The 22,685-nt window shown below is 38.8% G+C and overlaps 1 protein-coding gene across 1 annotated transcript in view; it reads right to left on the bottom strand.

Annotated features, from left to right (window-relative positions):
- Window positions 1-22,685, bottom strand: part of RASGEF1B (RasGEF domain family member 1B) — a 47,403-nt gene that overhangs the window by 9,029 nt on the left and 15,689 nt on the right. The window contains exons 2-11 of the mRNA XM_043972641.1: window positions 19,843-20,022; window positions 16,273-16,395; window positions 15,174-15,311; window positions 11,274-11,486; window positions 9,969-10,043; window positions 7,545-7,640; window positions 7,104-7,206; window positions 4,872-4,951; window positions 2,232-2,327; window positions 184-279 (exon numbers count right to left, since the gene is read on the bottom strand). Coding sequence (XP_043828576.1) covers window positions 184-279; window positions 2,232-2,327; window positions 4,872-4,951; window positions 7,104-7,206; window positions 7,545-7,640; window positions 9,969-10,043; window positions 11,274-11,486; window positions 15,174-15,311; window positions 16,273-16,395; window positions 19,843-20,019 — 1,197 coding nt within the window. The 5' untranslated portion in view covers window positions 20,020-20,022. The remainder of the gene's footprint in view (window positions 1-183; window positions 280-2,231; window positions 2,328-4,871; window positions 4,952-7,103; window positions 7,207-7,544; window positions 7,641-9,968; window positions 10,044-11,273; window positions 11,487-15,173; window positions 15,312-16,272; window positions 16,396-19,842; window positions 20,023-22,685) is intronic.

Here is a 22,685-nt window from a genome sequence, read left to right as displayed (position 1 = left end):
GCTGTGTGACCTTGGGTAAGTCACTGAACTTTGTCTCAGAGGATAATAATAGAACCTACCTCTCAGGGTTATGAGGATAAAATGAGAAAATATCTGGAAAATGCTTAGAAAATCTTTAAGTGTTATATAAATGCCAGCTATTATTACTATTTGTAATAATAAATGAATATTTAATCTACTCACCTCAAAGTTAATATGGCCATTTGGAAGCCGATTTGCACAGCCCTCATTGAGAAAGTAGATATCTTTGATAAAGAGACTGAAGAAGGGTATCACGATCTAAAGGAAACAGAAGATCCTGGTTTTTCTTATGGAAAGAAACACGTCCAATCATGAAGAGAAATCAAGGTCTTAATTAACAGCGGTTATGAAGCAGTATTGACAATTAATCCTAGGCAATGCTACAGGGCAGAGACTTCACTGAACTGAGGCAGGTTCCTCCTTGAAGGACCCTAATGGAAGTTTTGTAGTAAAAGAGATATACCTTCCTACTCCCTGTGAAAACAGGAAAACGTCTGATGCTGATTATGTTCTCATGCAGAGGTCAGCAAACTATGGCCCAAACAACCAAGTCCAGTAACCATTCATAGCTTTTGGGCCATACAAAAACAGGTGAGGGGCAGCTAGGTGGCGCAGTGGATAGAGCACTGGCCCTGGATTCAGGAGTACCTGAGTTCAAATCTGGCCTCGGACACTTAACACTTATTGGCTGTGTGACCCTGGGCTAGTCACTTAACCCCAATTGCCTCATTTAAAAAAAAAAAAAAGGTGACCTGCAGGCCATAGTTTGCTGACCACTTCTCTTATGTGACCAAATTCAGCTGAGGTTATTGCTTTTAGCATTTTCTCTCTAACTGAGGGGGTTGATTATGAATATTCAGATTTGGGCTGATGGTCATCATATTTGGAGCTAAAACAATACAATGGGTAAATTATTACTGAATTTTTATTCAGTTCAGTCACAGAAAAATCAGGGAAACTTTATCTACATTAGCTATATGGTGCAGTAGAGTGCTGGGCCTACTAGAGTCAGGAAGACTCATCTTTATGAGTTCGAATCCAGTCTCAGATACTTACTAGCTGTGAGACCCTAGGCAAGTCACTTAACCCTGATTGCCTTAGTTCCCTCATCTGTAAAATGAGCTGGAGAAGGAAATGGCCAACCACTCCAGTCTCGTTACCAAGAAAATCCCAAATGGGATCATGAAGAGTCAGACACAACTGAAAAATGACTCAACAACAACAACAACAAAATTTCTGGCATAAATTCTATATTAATATGTTGTTGTAGACTTTTGGATAATATTTTAATCTATTCAGTTAACTATATTATAATACTATGAACTATAATATTCACTGATCAATGGTTCTTTTTCACTTCTTAGTCTCTCCCTTGTCTATCTGTGTGTTTATATGTATATATATGTACATATGTATGTATATATGTGTATTATCAAAGAAGTTTGGCAGGCTCTCCTTTTTCTACTTTTTTTTGCACATGGTTTATATAATCTAGGGATTAATTTTTAATCCTTTTCTTTTCTTTTTTTGTTGAGGATTCTTTTTCAATTTAGTTGTCTGCTCTTTCTCTTTTATCAGATGCCCATTTACCTATTTTATAATTTTTTCAAAATCAGTTTCTAGTTTAATTGATCAAATTCTTGCTTAATTTTGTTGATCTCTTTTTTGATTTTCAGAAGGGCTGTTTTAAAATTATTTTCATTGTAATGTTTCTTCAGTCTTTTATTTTTTGAAGATAACTCAATTTGCCTTTACAAGCAACACTAACAATCTGCTAAGCACCAGAAAATGCAATAATAAAAAAACCCAAATAGTCTCTACTTCCAAGGAGAAAGATAAGGTTTGGGCTATATTCTTCCATGTTCACACAGGGTTATTCATTGGGGAAACAGATGGGGCAAAACAAGGAGAGTGCATCAAAGACTTTAATGCAGCTGTCAGGGTATAGTTTACCAAGTTAACTATTAACAAAAAATAGGAAAGCTTCTCACTCATGGTCAATTTATGGTCTTATTTACTGTTCCCTCTCCTCTAATCGTATCTTTTCAGCCCGGGTATTAAAGAATGAATGTACTAGGGCTCTGCTGGTGTGCCCAAAAAGAAAAATGAGAAGCCCAATAAAAAGATCGACATTACTTTTCATTTTAGAATAAAACATATGTTCTCTCACACTAAAAAGGCTCTTGTGTCAGTCTATTTTTGCACCCTACCTTCTCTCTGCTGCTGTGAGCTGTTAAAGACCTTTGTGCAGCTGCTCGGAGAGCTGTTCGGTAATTATAAAAATTGCTTGAAGGGTCCATCTGATGCTGTAGACAGAAAAGAAGTAGCATTACTACTCAGCATCTTCTGACAACAAATGACACAAGTATATTTTATCTAGAAATGACAATTGTGAAAATAGTGAGCTAATTTCTGTGAAGGCACTCAGATTAGGGATAGGGTTTATTTTTAATGGAGAGGATAGATGATACAGCATAAATCTTTTCAGATGTCTGAAACAGATTTTACTGTTTATAGGAATTGACAAGCTTTAATGTTGACTAATTCAAATTCACAGAAAGTTAACATTTGAAAGTAAACTCAGTACTAGTAATTAATTGATTAAACAACATTAGAAAGATTCACTGAGTCATTTTTAACCAAAGTGATAGGTCTTAACCTGGGGTCCATGAATTAAAAAAAAAATGGTGACTAGTTTGATATAATTGGTTTCCTTTGTATTCCTATGTCTCTTATTTTGTTCATTCTTCTGAGAGGAGGCCCATAGGCTTCACCAGATTGCCAAAGGGGTTCATGGCACAAAAAAATTAAGAATTCCTAATCTAAAGGATAATGAGCGTGATGACGGTTATAAAAATCTAATGATACCATATCCTGCTTGCCTCTGCAGATAATCTGCTGTTTGTATGTGATAATAAATCACTAATAAACTACTGAAGGAGCAATGAAAGGAGACATATTAGAGAAATGGCTATTAAATATGAACAGTCGGAGCAGCTCAAGGGCGCAGTGGATAGAGCATCGGCCCTGGAGTCAGGAGGACCTGAGTTCAAATCCGGCCTCAGACACTTGACACTTACTAGCTGTGTGACCCTGGGCAAGTCACCTAACTCCCAATTGCCTCACCAAAACAAAGACTACTTAAGTGACTGTTCATTTTTATTTATTTATTTATTTTTGGTGAGGCAATTGGAGTTAAGTGACTTGCCCAGGGTCACACAGTTAGTAAGTGTCAAGTGTCTGAGGCCGCATTTGAACTCAGGTCCTCCTAACTCCAGGGTCAGTACTCTATCCATATTTTTTGTTTGTTTGTCTTATGTTTTTTTGCACTTAAGTAGTCTTAACAGTATTTCCTAATTCTGAGGTTTTAGGGAATGAACTCATTCGTCATCATCATTCCTAGAATAATCCAAGGTGGTTTCAGAAGGATGAGAAAATGCCTGGATAAGGAAGCAACTATTTCCCTCATGTAATTTCATGTAGTTATCTATCCATGAAAGGCAGCTGCACCAGAGTGAGTAAGAAAGCTGGTCTTGGATCCAGGAAACCTTGTATTTAAGTTGTGCCATTTGCCCATACTAGCTGTGTGACCTTGGGGAAGGCACTGAACCTTTCAGTGCCTAAGCACTAATTGAAAAGAAGGTCCTGAACCTGCATTGGTAGAGAAGATTTATTCACATGGGAGTTTCCCATATCATGAAATTACAGATCCAGTCCTTGGCCCTATCCTTATTTATTCATAAGAGGAGCAGCTCCTAATATCTGAGTAGAAGTGGAATAGATTCAAATCCTGCCCCCAATTCATACTGTCTGTAATACTGGTCAAAATGTTTCATCTCTGAGGGCCCCCTGATAACTTTCTAATGCCATAAGTTGCAGAGAAGCTGCTGACATGCATCAGTAGGAAGTTTCCCAAGCTCACACAGATCACAATTTTGCAGAGAGAGAAAGAGGGAGGGAGGGAGGGAGGGAGGGAGAGGGAGAAGAGGTAAGGGAGAAGGAGAAGAAGGAGGGGAGGGAGAGTGAGAAAGGAGGAGGGGAGGAGACGCAGAAAGAGAGGGAGAAGGGGGGAAGGAAGAGAGGGAGAGGGGGAAGAAGAAGAGGGCAAGGGAGGAGGGTACAATATGATATGGGAATGGAGCACAGCTTCTGGAGCTAAGAAACCTGGGTTTGAATTCCATTTAATACATCTGTATTCTGTGTGACTTTGGGCAAGACTGCTCAGTTTCATTTCCTATCCATAAAATGGATATGTGTGTATACATACACATATAAAATATGATATAAAATTTTATATTAAATATATTTGAATTGTATACATAATATATAATAGATTTTATAAAACAGGTTTTATTTAAATGGGTATAAAATACCCACACTACCCACTCCACAGGGCTGTTTTGAGGTGATGTGCTTGCTATAAAACCCTGAGTCATTATGACAGAATAGGGCTTTGAGGCTTACATTTATTAATAACAATATTAACTCTATGATTATGGAAAGTTGTGTGACTGTTTTCTCTTTCAAAGTCCTTGAATTTCCCAAAGTTCCTCTCCTTTACCACTAAGAGTATAATGCTGCTGTTGGGGTATGGTTTTTTTTGGGGGGGGTATGGTTTAACAAGTTAACTATATTGACAAAGATCTTTTTGAAAAAGGGAAACCTGCCCACTCGTGATCAAGCCAGGGCTTTGTCTATGGCTCCTGTCTCCTCTAACAGCATTTCTCTTTGCTCTGGGTGTCCTCAGTGTTCCAAAGCCAGATCCATCCATGAAGTGGGGGAAGTGACTTTCCATGGCGAGAGCCAAAGGATGCTGGGATCCCTTCAGAGCACTGAGTATGCTTACTTACCTCTAGAATGTCAAACTTGGCAGTCTTCACTTTGGCCCAGGTTTTCTTTAGCCGGGAGACAGGACTCATGTTCATTCCAGCTTTCCGTGGAAAATTAAAAAAGGAAGAAGACGAATCAAATGTGGAACTCCATTCTAACTCCTGATTCTAGAAATGCACCCATTATCAATAATGTTTCTGCAAATGACTACAGATTATAAACTCTAGTAACCGTGCCTTCTATTTCCTCAAAGATCCACCCCCATCCCCTTGTGCCTACTCTATTATTCCGTACACAGCAGGAGTTCAATCTACTTTTAATAAATTAAATGCAAATGTCTTTAGAATTAAATAGGAAGATTGCTCCCAATGGCCCAACTGATTTCAGCCCTCTGATAGTCACACTTTAAGAAAGAGACACAGGTTCTCTGGTACCAAGGAAGATCAATTCAATTTTTTAGCTAGGTGAAGTAGGCTATACCTGGAGTCAGGAAGACCCGAGTTCAAATTTGACCTCAGACACTTCCTAGCTGTGTGACCCTGGGTGAGTCATTTAATGTCTTTGCTTTAGTTTTTTCATCTGTAAAGTGGCACCGACCTCCCAGGGTTGTTGTGAGGATCTGATGTGATTATATTTGTAAAGCACTTAGCACAGTGTCCAGTTTGTTCCCTCTACAGCCTTAGAGGGGAATTGTGGAACTCTGAAGTTTTTTTCCTCTAAGTTTAGGGTTCTTAAGCTGCGGTCTGTAAATCTGGGATTTTGTCATATTTTAATAACTATTTCAATGTAATTGATTTATTTTATAATCCTATGGATTTTATTTCATGCATTTAAAAACATTATTCTGAGTAGGGGTCCCTAAGTTTCACCAGATTGGCATAAAAAAGATTAAAACCCCCTGCAATTTAAATGTGTGACTTGGAGTAATTTTTCTGCTTCTTTCCATTCAATTCTCGAGCCAAAGTGGCAATGAAATTTGGGTTTTTTTTATCACTAGAGGTTAAAGACTTTTTAAATGGGAGAGGGGAAGAAGAAGAAAAGGCCCAAACTATAAGATTTTTTCAATCCTCTCATTTCATTTATCTAGGCCAGCCCTATCTATACATCTTCGAAAACTACTTGGATTCTATTTTTGTTCCAGACCCCATGCCTGATACACAAAATTTCCAAACCCTTGGTAAGAAGTGGCTCCAGTGCCTTTAATTATACAAAGTCAGTCAGTAGGTATGAGGGCAGGGAGGGAAGAAAAAAAAAAAGAAAACTGTTTACATGACAACTTCATTATATTTAAAAGGAATAGTGAGTTGTACATAATGGATGCACAGTTTCATGTGCAATCATCTTCTTTATTATACCATTTTATGGAAATGCTTATTTTATTCTGTAAATTAAAAATAAAATGAATTATCATTAAGAATAAGTCGGGGGCAGCTAGGTGGAACAGTGGATAGAGCACCAGCCCTGGAGTCAGGAGGACCCGAGTTCAAATCTGGCCTCAGACACTTAACACTTACCAGCTGTGGGACCCTGGGCAAGTCACTTAACCCCAATTGCCTCACCAAAAAAAAAAAAAAAAAAAGAATAAGTCAGTTAAGGGGGCAGCTAGGTGGCACAGTAGATAAAGCACAGGCCTTGGATTCAGGAAGACCTGAGTTCAAATTCAGCCTCAGACACTTGACACTTATTAGCTGTGTGACCTTGGGCGAGTCACTTAACCCTCAATGCCCCACAAAAAATAAAATAAGAATAAGTCAGTTAACAAGTATTTATTAAGTACTTACTATGTGCCAGACACTGTTCTAAGTGATGAGAATACAGAGAAAGGCAAACTACATACAGTCTGTTTTCAAGGAGCCCATGGTCTAATGGGAGAGCAAAGCACATGCATGAATGGAACAAGACTGGTGGGGGATGACAGTAAGAAACGATGCCAAAATATCCTTACAAAAATAACAAGGAGTCTTTTGTAGTACATCGCTTCCTTTTCCTTTCCCTCCAATCACACTGCCAGCAATCTGAGGACTGCCAAGTCCCAAGACTGATTAAAGTGTCCGAGGTATCTTACAAACTTGCCCCTGTGTGACTTCAAAAGTTCTTTTATATATACTTTCTCTAAAGGGTTCTGTTCTGGAATGGAAAATAAACTGCTAGACTTATAAAACCCCCATCTTTTGCTGATTTTTTTGTTGACAGTTATTTTCCACCAGTCCCATTTCAAGGAAAATGGCATGTTTTCTCCTGCACATACTCACATATTATTGCCATCAAGGAGTTAAAGTTGCCAATGTTGAAACACTCCCGGGCTACATCAATGAAATATTCAATCATTCTTGCTCGGTGCTTTTTTTTCACAGGCTGAAAAACAAAGGTAGTGGGATGTGACCTACCAGAGGATGGATAGAAAGCCAACACAAATACTGAGCAGTCCTGCTGGAGGATAGTTGGAAGCCCAATGCAATGACTACTGAGCAGGCCTACCTGAGCATGGCTGGAAAGCCAACTCAACTACTGAACAGGTCTACTGGAGGATAGATGGAAGCCCAATGCAATGATTACTGAGCAGGTCTACCAAAGGATGAATGGAAGCCTAATGAAATGATTACTGAAAGAGCATGGATGGAAAGCCAACACAATGACCACTAAGGTCAATGAGGGCTAGTTGCTAGGGGACAGGACAGGATCTATTCTCTCACCATGCAGATTTCAGTGGCAACCAAGTAGCTGAGTCGATTAAACCATTCCACATATGCTTCAAGGTTTCGTGTCTTTTTTGGCTCATCATAACAAGTCTGAAGAGACCCAAGAAAAAGAACAGAAGTTATTATAACTAATTATCAGACAAAAGTAAGGGCAAAAATTGGAAAACCTGGAGGAAATCATACAGTAACATTTTGCTTCAACTCAGGGGCGTGCTGATAAAAGTTTAACAACTGGATCTCTAGGGAGAATAAGCACGCATGGCACATTTTGGTGAAACCAATGGATTTCTCAGATTAATCTTAAATAATTGAAAGAAATATTAAATTTCAATTAGAGGTTAGTGAAAATAATAATGTAACTGTTTTTCCCCATCCAATTTCATAGAACTTCTTAAGAAACCCCATCCTAGGATCCCTTCTAGTTCCAAATTTATGACCATATGAATCCAAAGATAATCAATAAACATTTGTTGAGTCCTTACAATGTACTCAGCACAGTGCTAAATTTTAATTAAAAGCAAAAGCAGTTCCTTTTATGAGTCAAAGACATTCTTATGGGGGAAAATAAAATGTAAATAGCAATAAAACCCCTCCCCAGTTGTTAGCATTTTCTTCTACTTTAGATTTACTCATCTGTGTAGATTTTATTCTATCTCCCTAGTTCTCCCCGAGGACAGTCAGTGTTTCACTTTTTTTTGGGGGGGGGGGGCTGGGCAATGAGGGTTAAGTGATTTGCCCAGCGTCACACAGCTAGTAAATGTCAAGTGTCTGAGGTCGGATTTGAACTCAGGTCCTCCTGAATCCAGGGCTAGTACTTTATCCACTGTGCCACCTAGCTGCCCGAAGTGTTTCACTTTTTCTTTTTTTTTTTAAGTGAGGCAATTGGGGTTAAGTGACTTGTCCAGGGTCACACAGCTAGTAAGCGTTAAGTGTCTGAGGCCGGATTTTGAACTCAGGTACTCCTGACTCCAGGGCCGGTGGTTTATCCACTGCGCCACCTAGCTGCCCCTTGCAGTGTTTCATTTTTAATCTGTTTTCCTAATACCTAATATAATGTTTAGCACACAGTATGCACTCAATAAATGTTTGCTTCGTGTTCATCAGATCATAGACAAAGAGTTCAAAGTTGTCTCAGAGGCCATGTAAACCAACCCTCTTATTTTACATATAAAGAAATGAAGGCTCCCAGATGTTAAATGACTTTTCCCAAGGTCACAGAGACAGCGGGGTACATGGATGGGATTTAATCCAGGTTGTTTGCCTCTGAAACTGTCCCATGATTCCTCTCATTGTCATCACTGTGAGGATCTCAATGTCCTCCCCATCCTTGGGACTCAATCAAAAATTAAGCAGTTTCTTGTATACCTGATGCTTTCTACATGGGAGGTATTGAAGACATGGGGTGTCCCAGAAGTCTTAGTGCAGTTTAAAGTTACAATGGCTTAAAGTCATTAAAGGGGGTGGGATACGTGTCCATATTTTAAGGTATAATAGATTAAACTTGCACCAAGGCTTTTAGGACACCCTGTCTAAAAATGTTACTGAACCAAGCACATGCTAAGTGGGGTGAGTGTGAAGGAGACACGGGAATGCTGGAATTTGTGATCTCTAAAGGAGAGTCTTCACCAAACAATCATCTGAGATCACATGGCACTTAGTTCAAAAACAAAATTCCAAGAGTCAGGTTAATTATTCTTTGTTTTCTCTCTAACAAGTCCCCTTTTAGCCTTTCATTGAAGAATTTGATCTTTAGCTCCAGTACTAAGGGAAATAGTCAGGACAGAAAGCAGCTGTTGTCCTTGCTCCCAGCGGACAATGATTTCTGGGAGAATTCAGAACGTCCAAACCGTCTGAAGGGCAAAATTGTGTCTTACAGATATCCAATGGGATTACTTTTAGAAAGAGAGGTATTCGAACACTTTATATGTCTGCTAACTTCACCCTGATAATAAATAAAGCATTTATCAAGAAGATCTAACTGAATCTTTATGGAAGAAAAAAAAATTTGTAACAGTTTTTTTGTCAGCCAGGTCAATGTCTCTACACTGTCTCTGTCTCTGTCTCTGTCTCTGTCTCTCTCTCTCTTCTAACAACAGCTGCTAAAACCACGACATTCACCTCCATCAAAACCAAGTAACAAAATCTAAAGTTCTAATTATCAAAGTTTCTCAGAAGTTTGAGAAAGGGGCAAAAAAAAAAATCAATCATAGGCTAAGACACTTAGGAGAAGCCTCCAATGCTACAAATTTTAAAAACCAAAAAACAAATCTTGTACTTTAAACTTGTTCACACAAAACTGAGGTGAGGAAGTTTCTAGAAGCCCTGAGAATCCCCTCTTGATTCTATTGTTTAGGGTTCAGTACAGTTGCCTCATGGATGCGATTTTAGCTTCTAGAAGTCATGAGAACGGTCTTTTACCTTCTCATTGTCCAAAGGGTCTTTCTGCAGAAATGCCTGGACAAATTCTTCTGGTCCAATATAATTGAGCCTCTCCTAAAAATTTTAAAAACAAAACAAATCATGGTAAATCAGCAATTCCCCCTGATATATAATTTAAAAGGATAGGCAATGTATCCAAGTGGATAGAGAACTGGCCTTGGAATCAGGATGACTGGGGGTCATATCTTTGGTACATATGGACAGGTCATCTTAGGCAAGTCACTTAGTCCTTGGTTCCCTACACAATTGTCTAACATCATAGGCTGCAGTGTGGGTGAAGACTTAGTTCAGCAGAGGGAGTTTCCTTACTTGGAAATTCCCTATCCCAAAATAATCCCTAGTCCAAAAATAAAAGCAAAATGAATGGAAAACCAGTTGTTTATTAATAAAGTACTCCCTCCATTGACTGTTGGCAACTATACTGCTTGTTAAGTTGCTGTTAAAGAAAGGCTTTCCCCCAATTATTTTGATATCTTATTTGGAAGGAATAGATTCTCTGCTCTGATGAGTTCTCTGACTTAGTCTGAGAGATCACTTTTCTAGGCATGGAATGAAGCAGCCTATATATCTGAGACTATAGCAAGAGGTAGGAATAAAGAGGGAAATGGGATAACTTCACAGTTCCTTATGGATCAGGTGTTGAAATGAAATCTCAGAATAAAAGATATGCTTATACTTGGTTGCAAATATAAAAACTAAATACAAATTTTTTTTTGAACTGGCTACCATTTTGGATTATCCATTTTTTGGATTCTCACTGTTACTTATAAACAAGCAAAAGTTGGCTGGGGGGTGGGGGGCAGCTAGGTGGCGCAGTGGATAAAGCACCAGCCCTGGATTCAGGAGTACCTGAGTTCAAATCCGGCCTCAGACACTTGACACTTACTAGCTGTGTGACCCTGGGCAAGTCACTTAACTCCCCATTGCCCCGCAAAAACAAAACAAAACAAAACAAAACCCCAAAAGTTGGCTGGGGGGCAACTAGATGGCACAGTGGATAAAGCACTGGCCCTGGATTCAGGAGTACCTGAGTTCAAATCCGGCCTTGGACACTTGACACTTACTAGCTGTGTGACCCTGGGCAAGTCACTTAACCCCCATTGCCCAGCCAAAAAAATTTTTTGCTGAAAGGCATAATGATTTAGTAAAAAATAATAACTTGTGCATGTCCTTTTAGATTGTGGGGCCCTCACTCCCCTTAGCATGGGGTCTGTCACACAATAGGTACTTAATAATGGTGGTTGACTGACTGGATGTAGAGCCAAGTGAAAATAGCAACCTTACCAGCTCTATGTGAGTCAGCTGTTGTGCCAATGTATAAGGGTCACTGCAGATGGTAATTATATCTCTTTGTATTGACTGTGGTTTGGATTTGAGAACCGTAAGTCGATCTGTAGATGTTGCGTTAATTTTTGCCAGGACCTCTTCATACTGGCCAAGAGTAGCGAGCTTTCGGATCAGACTCTGTATCATTTGCTGAACGGTCTTCCTATAAGTCTGCCATGACACAAAAGAAGAACGATCATTAAGAAGGGTTTCAGATTTTTCTTTTTAAAACATCATATAGGGGGCAGCTAGGTGGTGTAGTGGCTAAAGCACCGGCCCTGGATTCAGGAGGACCTAAGTTCAAATCTGGCCTCAGACACTTGACACTTACTAGCTGTGTGACCCTGGGCAAGTCACTTAACCCTCATTGCCCTGAAAAACAAAAAAGGAACAAAAACCAATCATATAAACTCAGTGCAACATCCGTAGTACAGGTACCTTCTGATCATCAGAGCTTATTTGGTTCTGCTCTCTAGTGATCTTAACTCAAGCTGAAGGTCCCAGGGACATGGCAGAAGGAATTCAAACTTCTCCACTATCCACCCTTGGCCCTGGGGTCTACAATGACACCTGTCAGGGAATTGTTCAATGTGGACACCCTAGGCCAACCCAGGTGTGGAACACAAAAAACACAAAACAGGTAAATTCAATTCATTTCTTAATATGCTCTAGGGCCTAGTTTCTTAAACTGTGGGTAACCGAATGTGGGGGTCACAAAAAATTTGGTAGCCACAAATTGTTATATATACTTATTTTATATACCTATATACCTGGGGTCGCATAAAAAATTTTGGGGAGAAAATGAGTCACTAATGGAAAAAGTTTAAGAAGCCCTGCTTTAGGGAACCAGTAATGTTTGCTAGAACATTTCACCAAATACTTCCATTCCCTCCCCATCACCATGGCTATCTATAGTTTCCCATGACACTAGTGGTCTATATTAAATTCCCTGTGATCCATGCAGGGTCATGATAAGGTCTGATGTGGTGGAATGAACAATGGACTTTGAGTCCAAGCACCTGAGCTGAGTTTCATTTCTAGTATAAGATGACTAGTAACATATAGGACTAGTAACCAGGACATACTCATCTCCCCTCCAAAACCAGACACTTTGCTCATCACAGCAGTTCTGGAGGAGCCAAAAAAAAAAAAAAAAGGCAAGAGAAAGAGAAAATGAATTTTTTATCCACTAGCCTGAGGTGCACAAGACAATTTTCCTCTCAATACAGAAGTTAATTTGTTTTCACATTAAAGAAACCAATTTAATCTAACAATTTACATGACTGTTTGTTCCTTCTTAAAAAAAACCAAATCCACCAAGCATTGCCTATGTAAAGAGTTTAAATGATTTTTCTAATGTTTCTGAGGGGCCCAGCCCTGCAGTGCTACCGTATTTTTCTGAGAAAATTTCTCAATTTTCTGCGTTAAAAAAAATTCATTTTGGTATTTCCTCATGGAGAGGGACTTTCTTGGGATATAGATATGGAGTGTGTGTACAAGGGCGAGTTCATCTTCTGTCTTGGGGAAGGGGAATGGCTGCCTTCTTTAAGAGATGATTCCACTCACCATCAGTCCTTTCTGGCTCATACCCCAGCCCCTGCCCACATGCAGAAATAGCTTTCTAAGACCACCAGATGGAATGGCAATTAGAATCTGAATAACCTGCCCACTGCAACTTCTCAGCAGGTCATCAGCTCAGTGTACCAGGGGACAGGCAATGGACAGCAAGAAGAAAAGAGCTGGACTCAATTAGGAATAACTCCTACTGCTTCCTTCACTCCTTATGAAGAGTAAACACACCCTAAAGGGAACTCATAGGATTAGGTACAGGATCTTTCATCTGTATGGAAAGGTCAGGGGGAGAGTCAAATCAAGGGGGGTAAAATGAAGATGGAAAAGAATGCTAATGTGCTGCTTAGAGAAAAGTAGAATATAAATGAAGAGCTGGTGAAACATATGGAGAAAGTCATCAAAGGCCATTCAGAGAACAAAGAACTAGAGAGCATTTATATTTCCATTCCTGAATAATTACAGTTCCTACAGAGCTTGGTTAGAGAAGCCTAATTCACTGTTAAATGTTTTTCTATGTTCATTTTTTTTTCACTGTCAAACATTTACCTTCCTTTTTTCCAAGATTTTAAATGTCAGTGACAGTAATGAGCTGGTAAATAAAGTCAGATCATAATATAAAGATAACTCCTATTGCCCAGAGTTATTTGTCACATAACTCCTAATATCAGCTCTGATTGGTGTTTTGGTTCCAAATAATGGGGGAAAACCCCATTAAGCCCAATTAGATAGATTTGTCCCAGTAAAATCTGTAGAGCTTGGCTCTGTTGGGGTTAATCTGGAGATGTTGTTAAAATGTACCCCCATCATTGGCAAGCAAGGAGAAGTCCCATCTCAAACCTAGGGAACAATCACACCAACTTCTAATGATTGATACATAGAATGTTCAAGCTGAAAGAGACTTCGAAACCATCTGGTCACACCTCTCATTTTATAATGAAGAAAAATGAGGTCCAGAGCAGTAAAGATCACATAGTCAGTGGCAAGGGTAGTACAAGAACAAAGCCAGGGCATTGCCTTTGTTGACTCTAAGATAACAGAGGGAGAAAATAATGAGACTATAAAATAATAATTTGATGGAGGCAAGCGTTATGGTCTTCTGCCCAATCCACCTTTCCCCCACCTATGATCCAGCTCTAACCAATAGTAAATAAGGGCAGTAGAACAACTAAGAATCAGCAAAAACCATTGAACTTAATAGCTCCTTCAGTGGTAGACAAACCCAAGAATGTAAATTTCTTCTGGCAAGAACTCTGATAAAAGTTATATTGCAGTTTGGGGGAAAAATAGGTTTAGACCAGTTTTTTATACCACATGCCACAATAGTTTCCAAATGGATACTTGAATGAAATATTAAAATTCATATAATTTTTAAAGATTGGGTAATAAAAGGAGATATCAACAAAGATGATAAGAAACGTATATAGTTGATGTTGGAGACACTGGGAAGGCTGACATCTGTCAGATGTGAGCAACATTTTGGTTGGTTTTGCTAAAGTTTTTTCTTTTTTAATCTGTTACAAATTTCAGAAAATGAATTTCCCTTAATTCCTCTGCACCCTTTGTCCAATCACTGATCACACCTTGTCCAACCCTGAATTACTCCCAACATTTATCTATTTCATTCCTATTTAAGTTCTATTGAAAGGAGCTACACCTTTTGCCTTATTTTGTATGACCAGCACTTAGGCATAGGGCCTGGCATGTAATAACCACTTAATCAAATTTCTTTTTTTTTTTACTGACTAACAACCTTTTAGTCCTCCAGGCTAATTTTTAATACTATAAGTTGTAGACAAGATGCCAACTCACAATGGTAGAAAGAGTTTCCTTACTAAGGAGTTCCCTATGCCAATGAAATTGCAGGTTCAGTACCTATACCTACAGCAATTATCCTCCACTGGATATATAAGGAAGAACTGTGTGTGACACATTTCAAGAAGTGAGGGTCAGAGAGCAAACATTTTAGAATTTCAAAGTCTAGACCCAAGGATGGGCTAGTAAATATTTAACAACCGGCTTGGTAGTGGGGGAAGGGTACATATGACACATTTTTAATTTGTATTATTAATAATTTCTCTATCACTTAAGTCTATATAATCAAGAAAACAATAAATCAAGCTCCTAATTTCTGAGGACTAAGTGCTCATACTAAAAATTTGGCTCCAGCACACCCCTGTCTACACCTTATAGTTTATCTAGTTCAACATGCTCATTGACCGCAATTTCCCACAGAGTCTATATGCCTTTGACCCAGGTGGACTAAATTAGCAAACTGGGGTCACCAACCTCCTCGACACTGGCTATTCGGTGGGTGAGGTCTTTCAAATTCCTCATCATTCTTTCATCTCGAAAATCATATGGAAATGTCTCTGTCCATTCTGTCAGGAGCTGAAGAATTTTAGGTGCGATTTTGCGAATTTGGCTCTAGAAAGGAAAAAGAAAAACCATATCATTATGGGCCACCAGAGAATGCTCCCAAGGAATAATCACATGAATAAAATTCCTGTTGACTGGGAATGTAGGTGAGGGGAAACTAAAATTAGAAGGTGAGTTTGTGTTTCCATGGTTCCCTTTGCCATCTCACTGTCAAATGGGTAATCAAATTAAGGGATACACCAGAAACAATCAAAGGCATTTTTTTCCTCCCGTGGTCTATATTAAATTCCCTGTGATCCATGCAGGGTCATGATAAGGTCTGATGTGGTGGAATGAACAATGGACTTTGAGTCCAAGCACCTGAGCTGAGTTTCATTTCTTCCTTTTACTAGCTGTGTGACTGGGCAAGGCAGCTTTCTTCTCTGTAATATAGGACAAACATTTCTGCACTACCCAACTCACAAGGTTGCTGTAAAGAAAGTACTGTGTTAATTACATAAGATGCTATTTTTGTGGGGCAATGAGGGTTAAGTGACTTGCCCAGGGTCACACAGCTAGGAAGTGTTAAGTGTCTGAGGGTGGATTTGAGCTCAGGTCTTTCTGAATCCAGGGCCAGTGCTTTATCCACTGGGCCATCTTGCTTCCCCCTAAGGTGCTATTTTAATAATTTTAATTTAATTGGGGCATCTAGGTGGACTAGTAGATAATGCTGGGTGTGGAGCCAGGAAGACCTGAGTTCAAATCCAGCTTCAGACACTTACCCTGTGACCCTGGCTAAGTTACTTAACCTCTGTTGACCTCAGTTTCCTTATCTGCAAGATGGAGATACTGAAAGCATCCACTTCCAGGGTTGTTGTGAGCATCAGTCAAAACAATATTTGCTTTTAATGGATTCTATACTATATTTACTTAGCTCAAGAACTATTCCCAAAAGTTCAGAAGGGCCATGCTGTGAGATAACAGGATTTGGCAATAAAATTGAAGTGATATCTCCAGATTTCATCCTTACCTTGTCCAAGCTGGGATCACTTAACCTCTGGGGCTCGATGCACAAATGATAAACCTTGGCCATTAGTTCAAAAGGATGCATGAACAGACGAGAACTGAGCAGAAAGGTAAATATATATGTTCTCTGTGGGCAAGAGAAAGAAAAATGGAAATACAAGTGAATACAAATTCTAGGTTCACATGCCTGCTAAAATAGGTGTCTCTTTCCCCATACTGAATTTATCGTCAACTCAGTGTTAACTTTATGTATAATTTTACAACATATTGTAATGTATATAATAATTATAGTAACAATGTAACTTAAACATCATAATATAATATGATATATCATATGACAGGATACAATATGTTATTATATATAGATATAAATATCTATCTATATCTAGCTAGTATATATTTTAAACCATACAATCAAAGCTATAATATATTATATTATATAATATCGTCAACTCAGTGTTAACTTTATATATAATTTTACAATGTATTGTAATGTATATAATAATTATAGTAACAATGTAACTTAAACATCATAATATAATATGATGATATGATATATCATATGATAGGATACAATATGTTATTATATATAGATAGAAAGATCTATATCTATAGCTAGATAGTATATATTTTAAAATATACAATCAAAGCTATAATATAATATATAATAATATATAATAAAATATCATCAACCCAGTGTTAACTTTATATATAATTTTACAATGTATTGTAATATATATAATAATTATAGTAACAATATAACTTAAACATCATAGTATAATATGATGTGATATATCATATGATAGGATACAATATGTTATTATATATAGACATAAATATCTATATCTATATCTAGATAGTATATATTTTAAACTATCCAGTCAAAGCTATAATAAGAGGTACTGTGCAGGATGGAATTAAGTATAAGTTGGCTCAAAACACGTCCTAAAGGCCTGTGTTTAAACATGAATTTTTCCTTCCCTATATATATTTAAGCAGGTTCAGGCTATTGCCCCTGATAGAATATAAGCTCCTTGAGAATGATAACAGATTTGTTCTAGTGCCTGGTATACAGTGGGTGATTAATAAACGCTCAACTGACTGATGTTCAAAAAGGAGGGGAAAGCTGAGATCCAGCTTGGCTCCTAAGGTTATCCAGCAGACATTAGTACTTGGTCTGGAAGATCAGTGAGAATAGGTAAGGTGACATCTCATCCATTCCCCCAAAGTCGCCAAACTTGTCTCAAAGAAAAATCCAACCCAAGATGCACCAGGAGCTTTAATATGTTAACTTTGCATAAACTTAAGAATAAACAACATACCCTCTGAGAAGCACACTGAAAAGAATGTTTGAGCCAGAATGTTTAAAAGCAGGTCTTTCAAGTAATCTATTTGTTTGCCCAAGAAACTGAGTTTGATTGAGTACAATATACCACTGTATGCTTTGCTGTAAACTTCTTGTCTCCTGAGAAGCCAGTAATGAGGCAAGGGTTGTTTGTTACAGTCCTTTCAGAATTTCTATGAACTAAGAAACCCCATAGAGTTTTATTTTTCCCCCGAAGCAGCTCATAAACAATTAAGGAATTGAACAAGAAATCCCTCTTACTTTTGAATATAAGTAACCATGTGGCATTATTTCTGAAAAGGCCTTATAAGAAATCATACACACACAGAGCTTAGCAACAGTCATTACAGCAAAAAGAAGGCTACTCTTTTCACTGAATCTTTTATCAGGGATTATCACATTATAAAAAGCACTGAAAATGACCAATATGTCCAATTAGTGTGGGTGGGTGCTTTTTTATGAGGACTTCACACCCCGTTCCCACAAAACACAAAGAGTTGCTCAGCAAGTCATTCCAGTTCTTTTTTTTTTTCTTTTCTTTTTTTCTTTGCAGGGCAATGGGGGTTAAGTGACTTGCCCAGGGTCACACAGCTAGTAAGTGTTAAGTGTCTGAGGCCGGATTTGAACTCAGGTACTCCTGAATCCAGGGCTGGTACTTTATCCACTGCACCACCTAGCTGCCCCCTTGTCATTCCAGTTCTAAGGATAATTCTAATTTTTAAAATTAATTAATTAAATTTTTTTTTAGTGAGGCAATTGGGGTTAAGTGACTTGCCCAGGGTCACACAGCTAGTAAGTGTTAAGTGTCTGAGGCCGGATTTGAACTCAGGTACTCCTGACTCCAGGGCCGGTGCTCCATCCACTGCACCATCTAGCTGCCCCTCTAAGGATAATTCTAAAAAAACTGATAGAGCAAGAGAAAAAAGCTGTCTGATGGCCAAACAACCACATAACCTCCAATGAGGTATGGTTTTCAGCCTGAACCTTTTAAATGCTAAACGTCACCATCTTTTCATATGATCCATTCTACCTTGTCTCCAAGCAGATATGTATCTATTATATTCCATACATAAGTGTCATAATACTAGGACTTACTGAAGAGAAATGAGAACCCAGTGATCCTATGGAGAGACAGTGAGTAGAGAGGTGTGGAGAGAAGGAGAGAGAAAAAGAGAGAGAGAGGGAGAGGGAGGAAGAGTGGGAGGGAGGGAGAGAGAGGGAGAGAGAGGGAGAGAGAGGGAGAGAGAGAGAGAGAGAGAGAGAGAGAGAGAGAGAGAGAGAGAGAGAGAGAGAAAGAGAACAAGAATACACCTTGGAATTAGGAATACCTGGATTCAAATCCCACCTGTCTCTGACACATATTGATAGTCTGACCCGGGGCAAATCATTTAACTTCTCAGTGTCCTAGGCAGCTCTCTATGATGCTTTGTACATGGATAGGGCTGTCTAACTGGAAGTTCCTTATAACAATAACATCACAAGTCTATGCTCAAAAACCCTATGATAGAGAGTATACAAGAACTAACCACATATGTATATGAGTCAGAAAGATCCTTTATTTACATGACAATAGAACTAGGGGTCTTTTATAGGCTTTAGTAAGATAACCAAATTGGAAATATAGTGATATCTGTGAAAATTTTACTGTGCTAAAAGAAATGAGGAAAAAGATGCTTTAAAGTAACATGGAAAGAGTGGGAAGAACTGATACAGAGTGAAATGAGCAAAACAAGAACACTTTATGTTATAATATTGATATTATGACTTAAATATGCTGATCAACTATATAATAAGCCATGATTCCAGAGGACTAATAAACACTGCCCACCTCATGACAGTGAAATGATGGGATTAATATTCAGAACAAGACTGTATTTTTAGATGTGACTCATGGGGGATATATGTTTTACTTTACTGTACTTTTGTGAGTCAAGGGTTCTTTGTTTCTTTCTTAGGGGTAGAGAGAGGTGGGAGGGATAAAAATGAATATTTTTGAATAATGAATAATTTTAAAAATAAAATAATACCATTAAAAAAATTAAGTCAAATAATACATCACTATCCAATTTAGCCTCAAGGTATTGAATTAGATTATCAGCAGTGAATGTGTGTTCCCAATTGGCATAATTCTCAGTCATAGGGAGACAAACTCTATTACATCTGTGTGTTTTCTCTAGCCTCCCATCTTTGGGGGAGGGGTAGAAGGGGAAAATGCCTTCAGATACTTACATCAGGATAATAGTCTATGCTGGGTACTAAGTGTTGGATGAGGGCTTCCAAGGATCCCGAGAGCAAGCTGTTGTCATGGTAACACAATCCTTCACAGCTATCTTCTTTGGACTGATACAGGGGCCGGTTATATCCACTGCTGTCAAACATCACGGCAAAGGGAGGAGTCTGAGGCATGTTCTGAGGGCAAATAGAGAGAAGGGGGGAAAACAACCATAAGCAATGTGGAATAAAGACTGAATAATAGAAGGGAGAGAGAAAGCACTTCTAAACAAAGTGTTTTAAGTTTGATAAGGGATTGGAACGAGGAAGGTAACAAATTTTTCTCTAGTTTATTAAAAAACAAGCAAACCTACATAAATGCACTTAATAAACTTAAGCTCACTAAATCAAATACAAGAAAAAGTTTTATTTAACCCAATGGAACAAATACCAATCAAAATGTATATTCCCAGCTGTGAAGTTCAATTAAAAAAAATAAATTAAAACGATTCTCTCAGCTTCTATTTGCTTGGGCAAATTAGTTGGTAAAAAAGAACCAAGTTGAGAAAATTAATTTGTCCATGCCTGCAGTGGGGCAGATGCTACATGTCTAGCAGCAAAAAGATTTAATGCCTCTGGTCTTCATCGGAAGACCAGATGCTACTCATTTTCCCTCCTTTGTGTCAAATCCTATTGGGAAGAAACTCTCTTGAAAGCCCCAGTCCTCAGTCAACACCAGCCTATGAAGGCATCTTATTTTAGGAACAAGTAGTAATGTGACATCTTGGAGATAAGTAGCTTCTCTCCATCTGTGTGCCTGAAAACTCACAAAGCACTTTGCAGAGTGAGCTCGGGGCGAATTAGGGCTATTAAGTTATTAGTTAGATTCCTAGGACATAATGCCCAGCCCAAAGAGAGCACAGAGCCCTTGCTCCTGGCAGCAGGCTTGGACAATGGAGACATTCAAAACTGCACAAGACCAGGCGATTGAGTAGGTAAACAATGTGGGGAAAGCTGTCCTCCAGAGCTGAGCCCGGCAGGGCCCAGGAGCCGGGAGGGGAGTGGAAGGGAGATTTTGGGGGGGGGAGGGTGGAAGGGAGATGGGGGTGGGGTGGGGCTGCCTTGTTGCTCCAGGGATAATACAACCTGTACCAATGCCTCCTTTCAAGATGCCAAAATATATTTGCATCAAAATGGAGAAGAGTCAAGAGACTTTGTCTGAAAATTCACTCCTTGCATCTGTTCAAGCTGCATTTGATTCCCTACAGAGAAGAAAATGAGGCCTCAGGGTGGTAAAGAGGACAGAATGATGAGACCACGTGCCAGAGCGGGAGGGAGGGGAGGGGTGCCGGGGCAGGAGGCAGAGGGCTTCTTTTTTTTGTGGCCAAAGAAGCAGATGAAAACATCCATTAGGATCGGGCCCTAGGCTTTTTCTTTTACAAAAATAAAGCAAGAGCGAAAAAAGAGAGACCAAAATTAAGCTCTTTGTCCTTCCCCACCATCCACCAACCAGGGCTTGGGAGAAACTCAACGGGAAATAATCAGCTACCGATTGCTGAGAATTGCCCCACATGGAAGAGACATGACTGGGGTCATCACTGTTGGGACAGCTGGGGATGATGCTAACAGCTGAAGGATCTGAAATCGCAAGGAATTCAAAGCACACACATGCTGCCATTGGACCAAAGGTTCTTAACCTTTTTGTGTGTTGTAGACCCCTCTTTGGCACTCTGGTGAGGCCCAAGGAGCCCTTCTCAAAATAATGTTTTTAAATGTATAAAATAAAGCGCAGAGGATTACAAAGGAAACCCAAGGTTGGGGAAAATAGAGATGTAACTGCTTCCCAATTCAAGTTCACAGACTCTGAAATCCCCCACCCCCCAGGACCCTTGGAGGGGAGGGGGTAGATGGGTCTGTGAAGCTCATTTAAATGGACCGCATGTGTAGTCTCCACTACTGCCCCCCCCCCCGCCCCACCCCCCCCCCCAAGCTTCATTTTGAATAGTATATAATGTCAAACTCCAGAATTCTCTTTTCCAATCACATTACTGGGTGTACATAGGGGCTACTGGTATTTAGTATTTACCAGTGACTAAGGGATCTCTAAGATTTTGGCAAATTCTGTGCCTTCAAGGAAAGCCAGTTCAAAAGAAACAATCCAAAAACATTTATTAAATGCCTATTATATTAGGCCCCTGGCACTGCTTAAGGCCTGGACATACAGACAAAAATGATACAGTCCCAGGTTTTAACTTCTATTGGAGGAGACAACATGTACACATACACACACACCCCTTAAAGCAGAGGGGGTCAAATATTCAGTCTCCCTGAACGTGCTCCTAAATCAATTTAAATGTAATTGGGAAATATTTAATACATATATGTATTTTAATAAATAAATATTTAATAAACAAAAATACAATAGAATATAGAATATATAATAGAACATATTTAATATTGAAGGCTACATCAGCAAGATGCTTATGTAAGGTTCAGTGGATGCTGTTTCTATTTGAGTTTGACACCAAGGCCATACGAACTACATAAATGCTATTATTATATTATTATATGATATAATAATATATGATCATATTACAATATAATATGAAAAATATATAATTATACATATGATCACATGTACTATTAATGAATGCTTTTTGTTAATATTAGCTGCTATTATAGACAAAATATGTAAGATAATTTCAGTGGAAATGCTAGCAGCTGGGGTGGGGATGGGGCCTCATGTACAAGAAGGTATTTGCCCTGAGCATTGAAGGAAAGGACAGATTCTATGAAGCAAGGGTGAGAAAGAACATTCTAGCTATGGAGGAGATCCTGGGCAAGGAATAATAACTTTCTGT

Source organism: Dromiciops gliroides, chromosome 6 (genome assembly GCF_019393635.1).
Source record: "Dromiciops gliroides isolate mDroGli1 chromosome 6, mDroGli1.pri, whole genome shotgun sequence".
Taxonomy (NCBI): domain Eukaryota; kingdom Metazoa; phylum Chordata; class Mammalia; order Microbiotheria; family Microbiotheriidae; genus Dromiciops; species Dromiciops gliroides.
The sequence above is the reverse complement of the archived record's forward strand: the minus strand, read 5'-3'. Positions and strand labels throughout refer to the sequence as shown.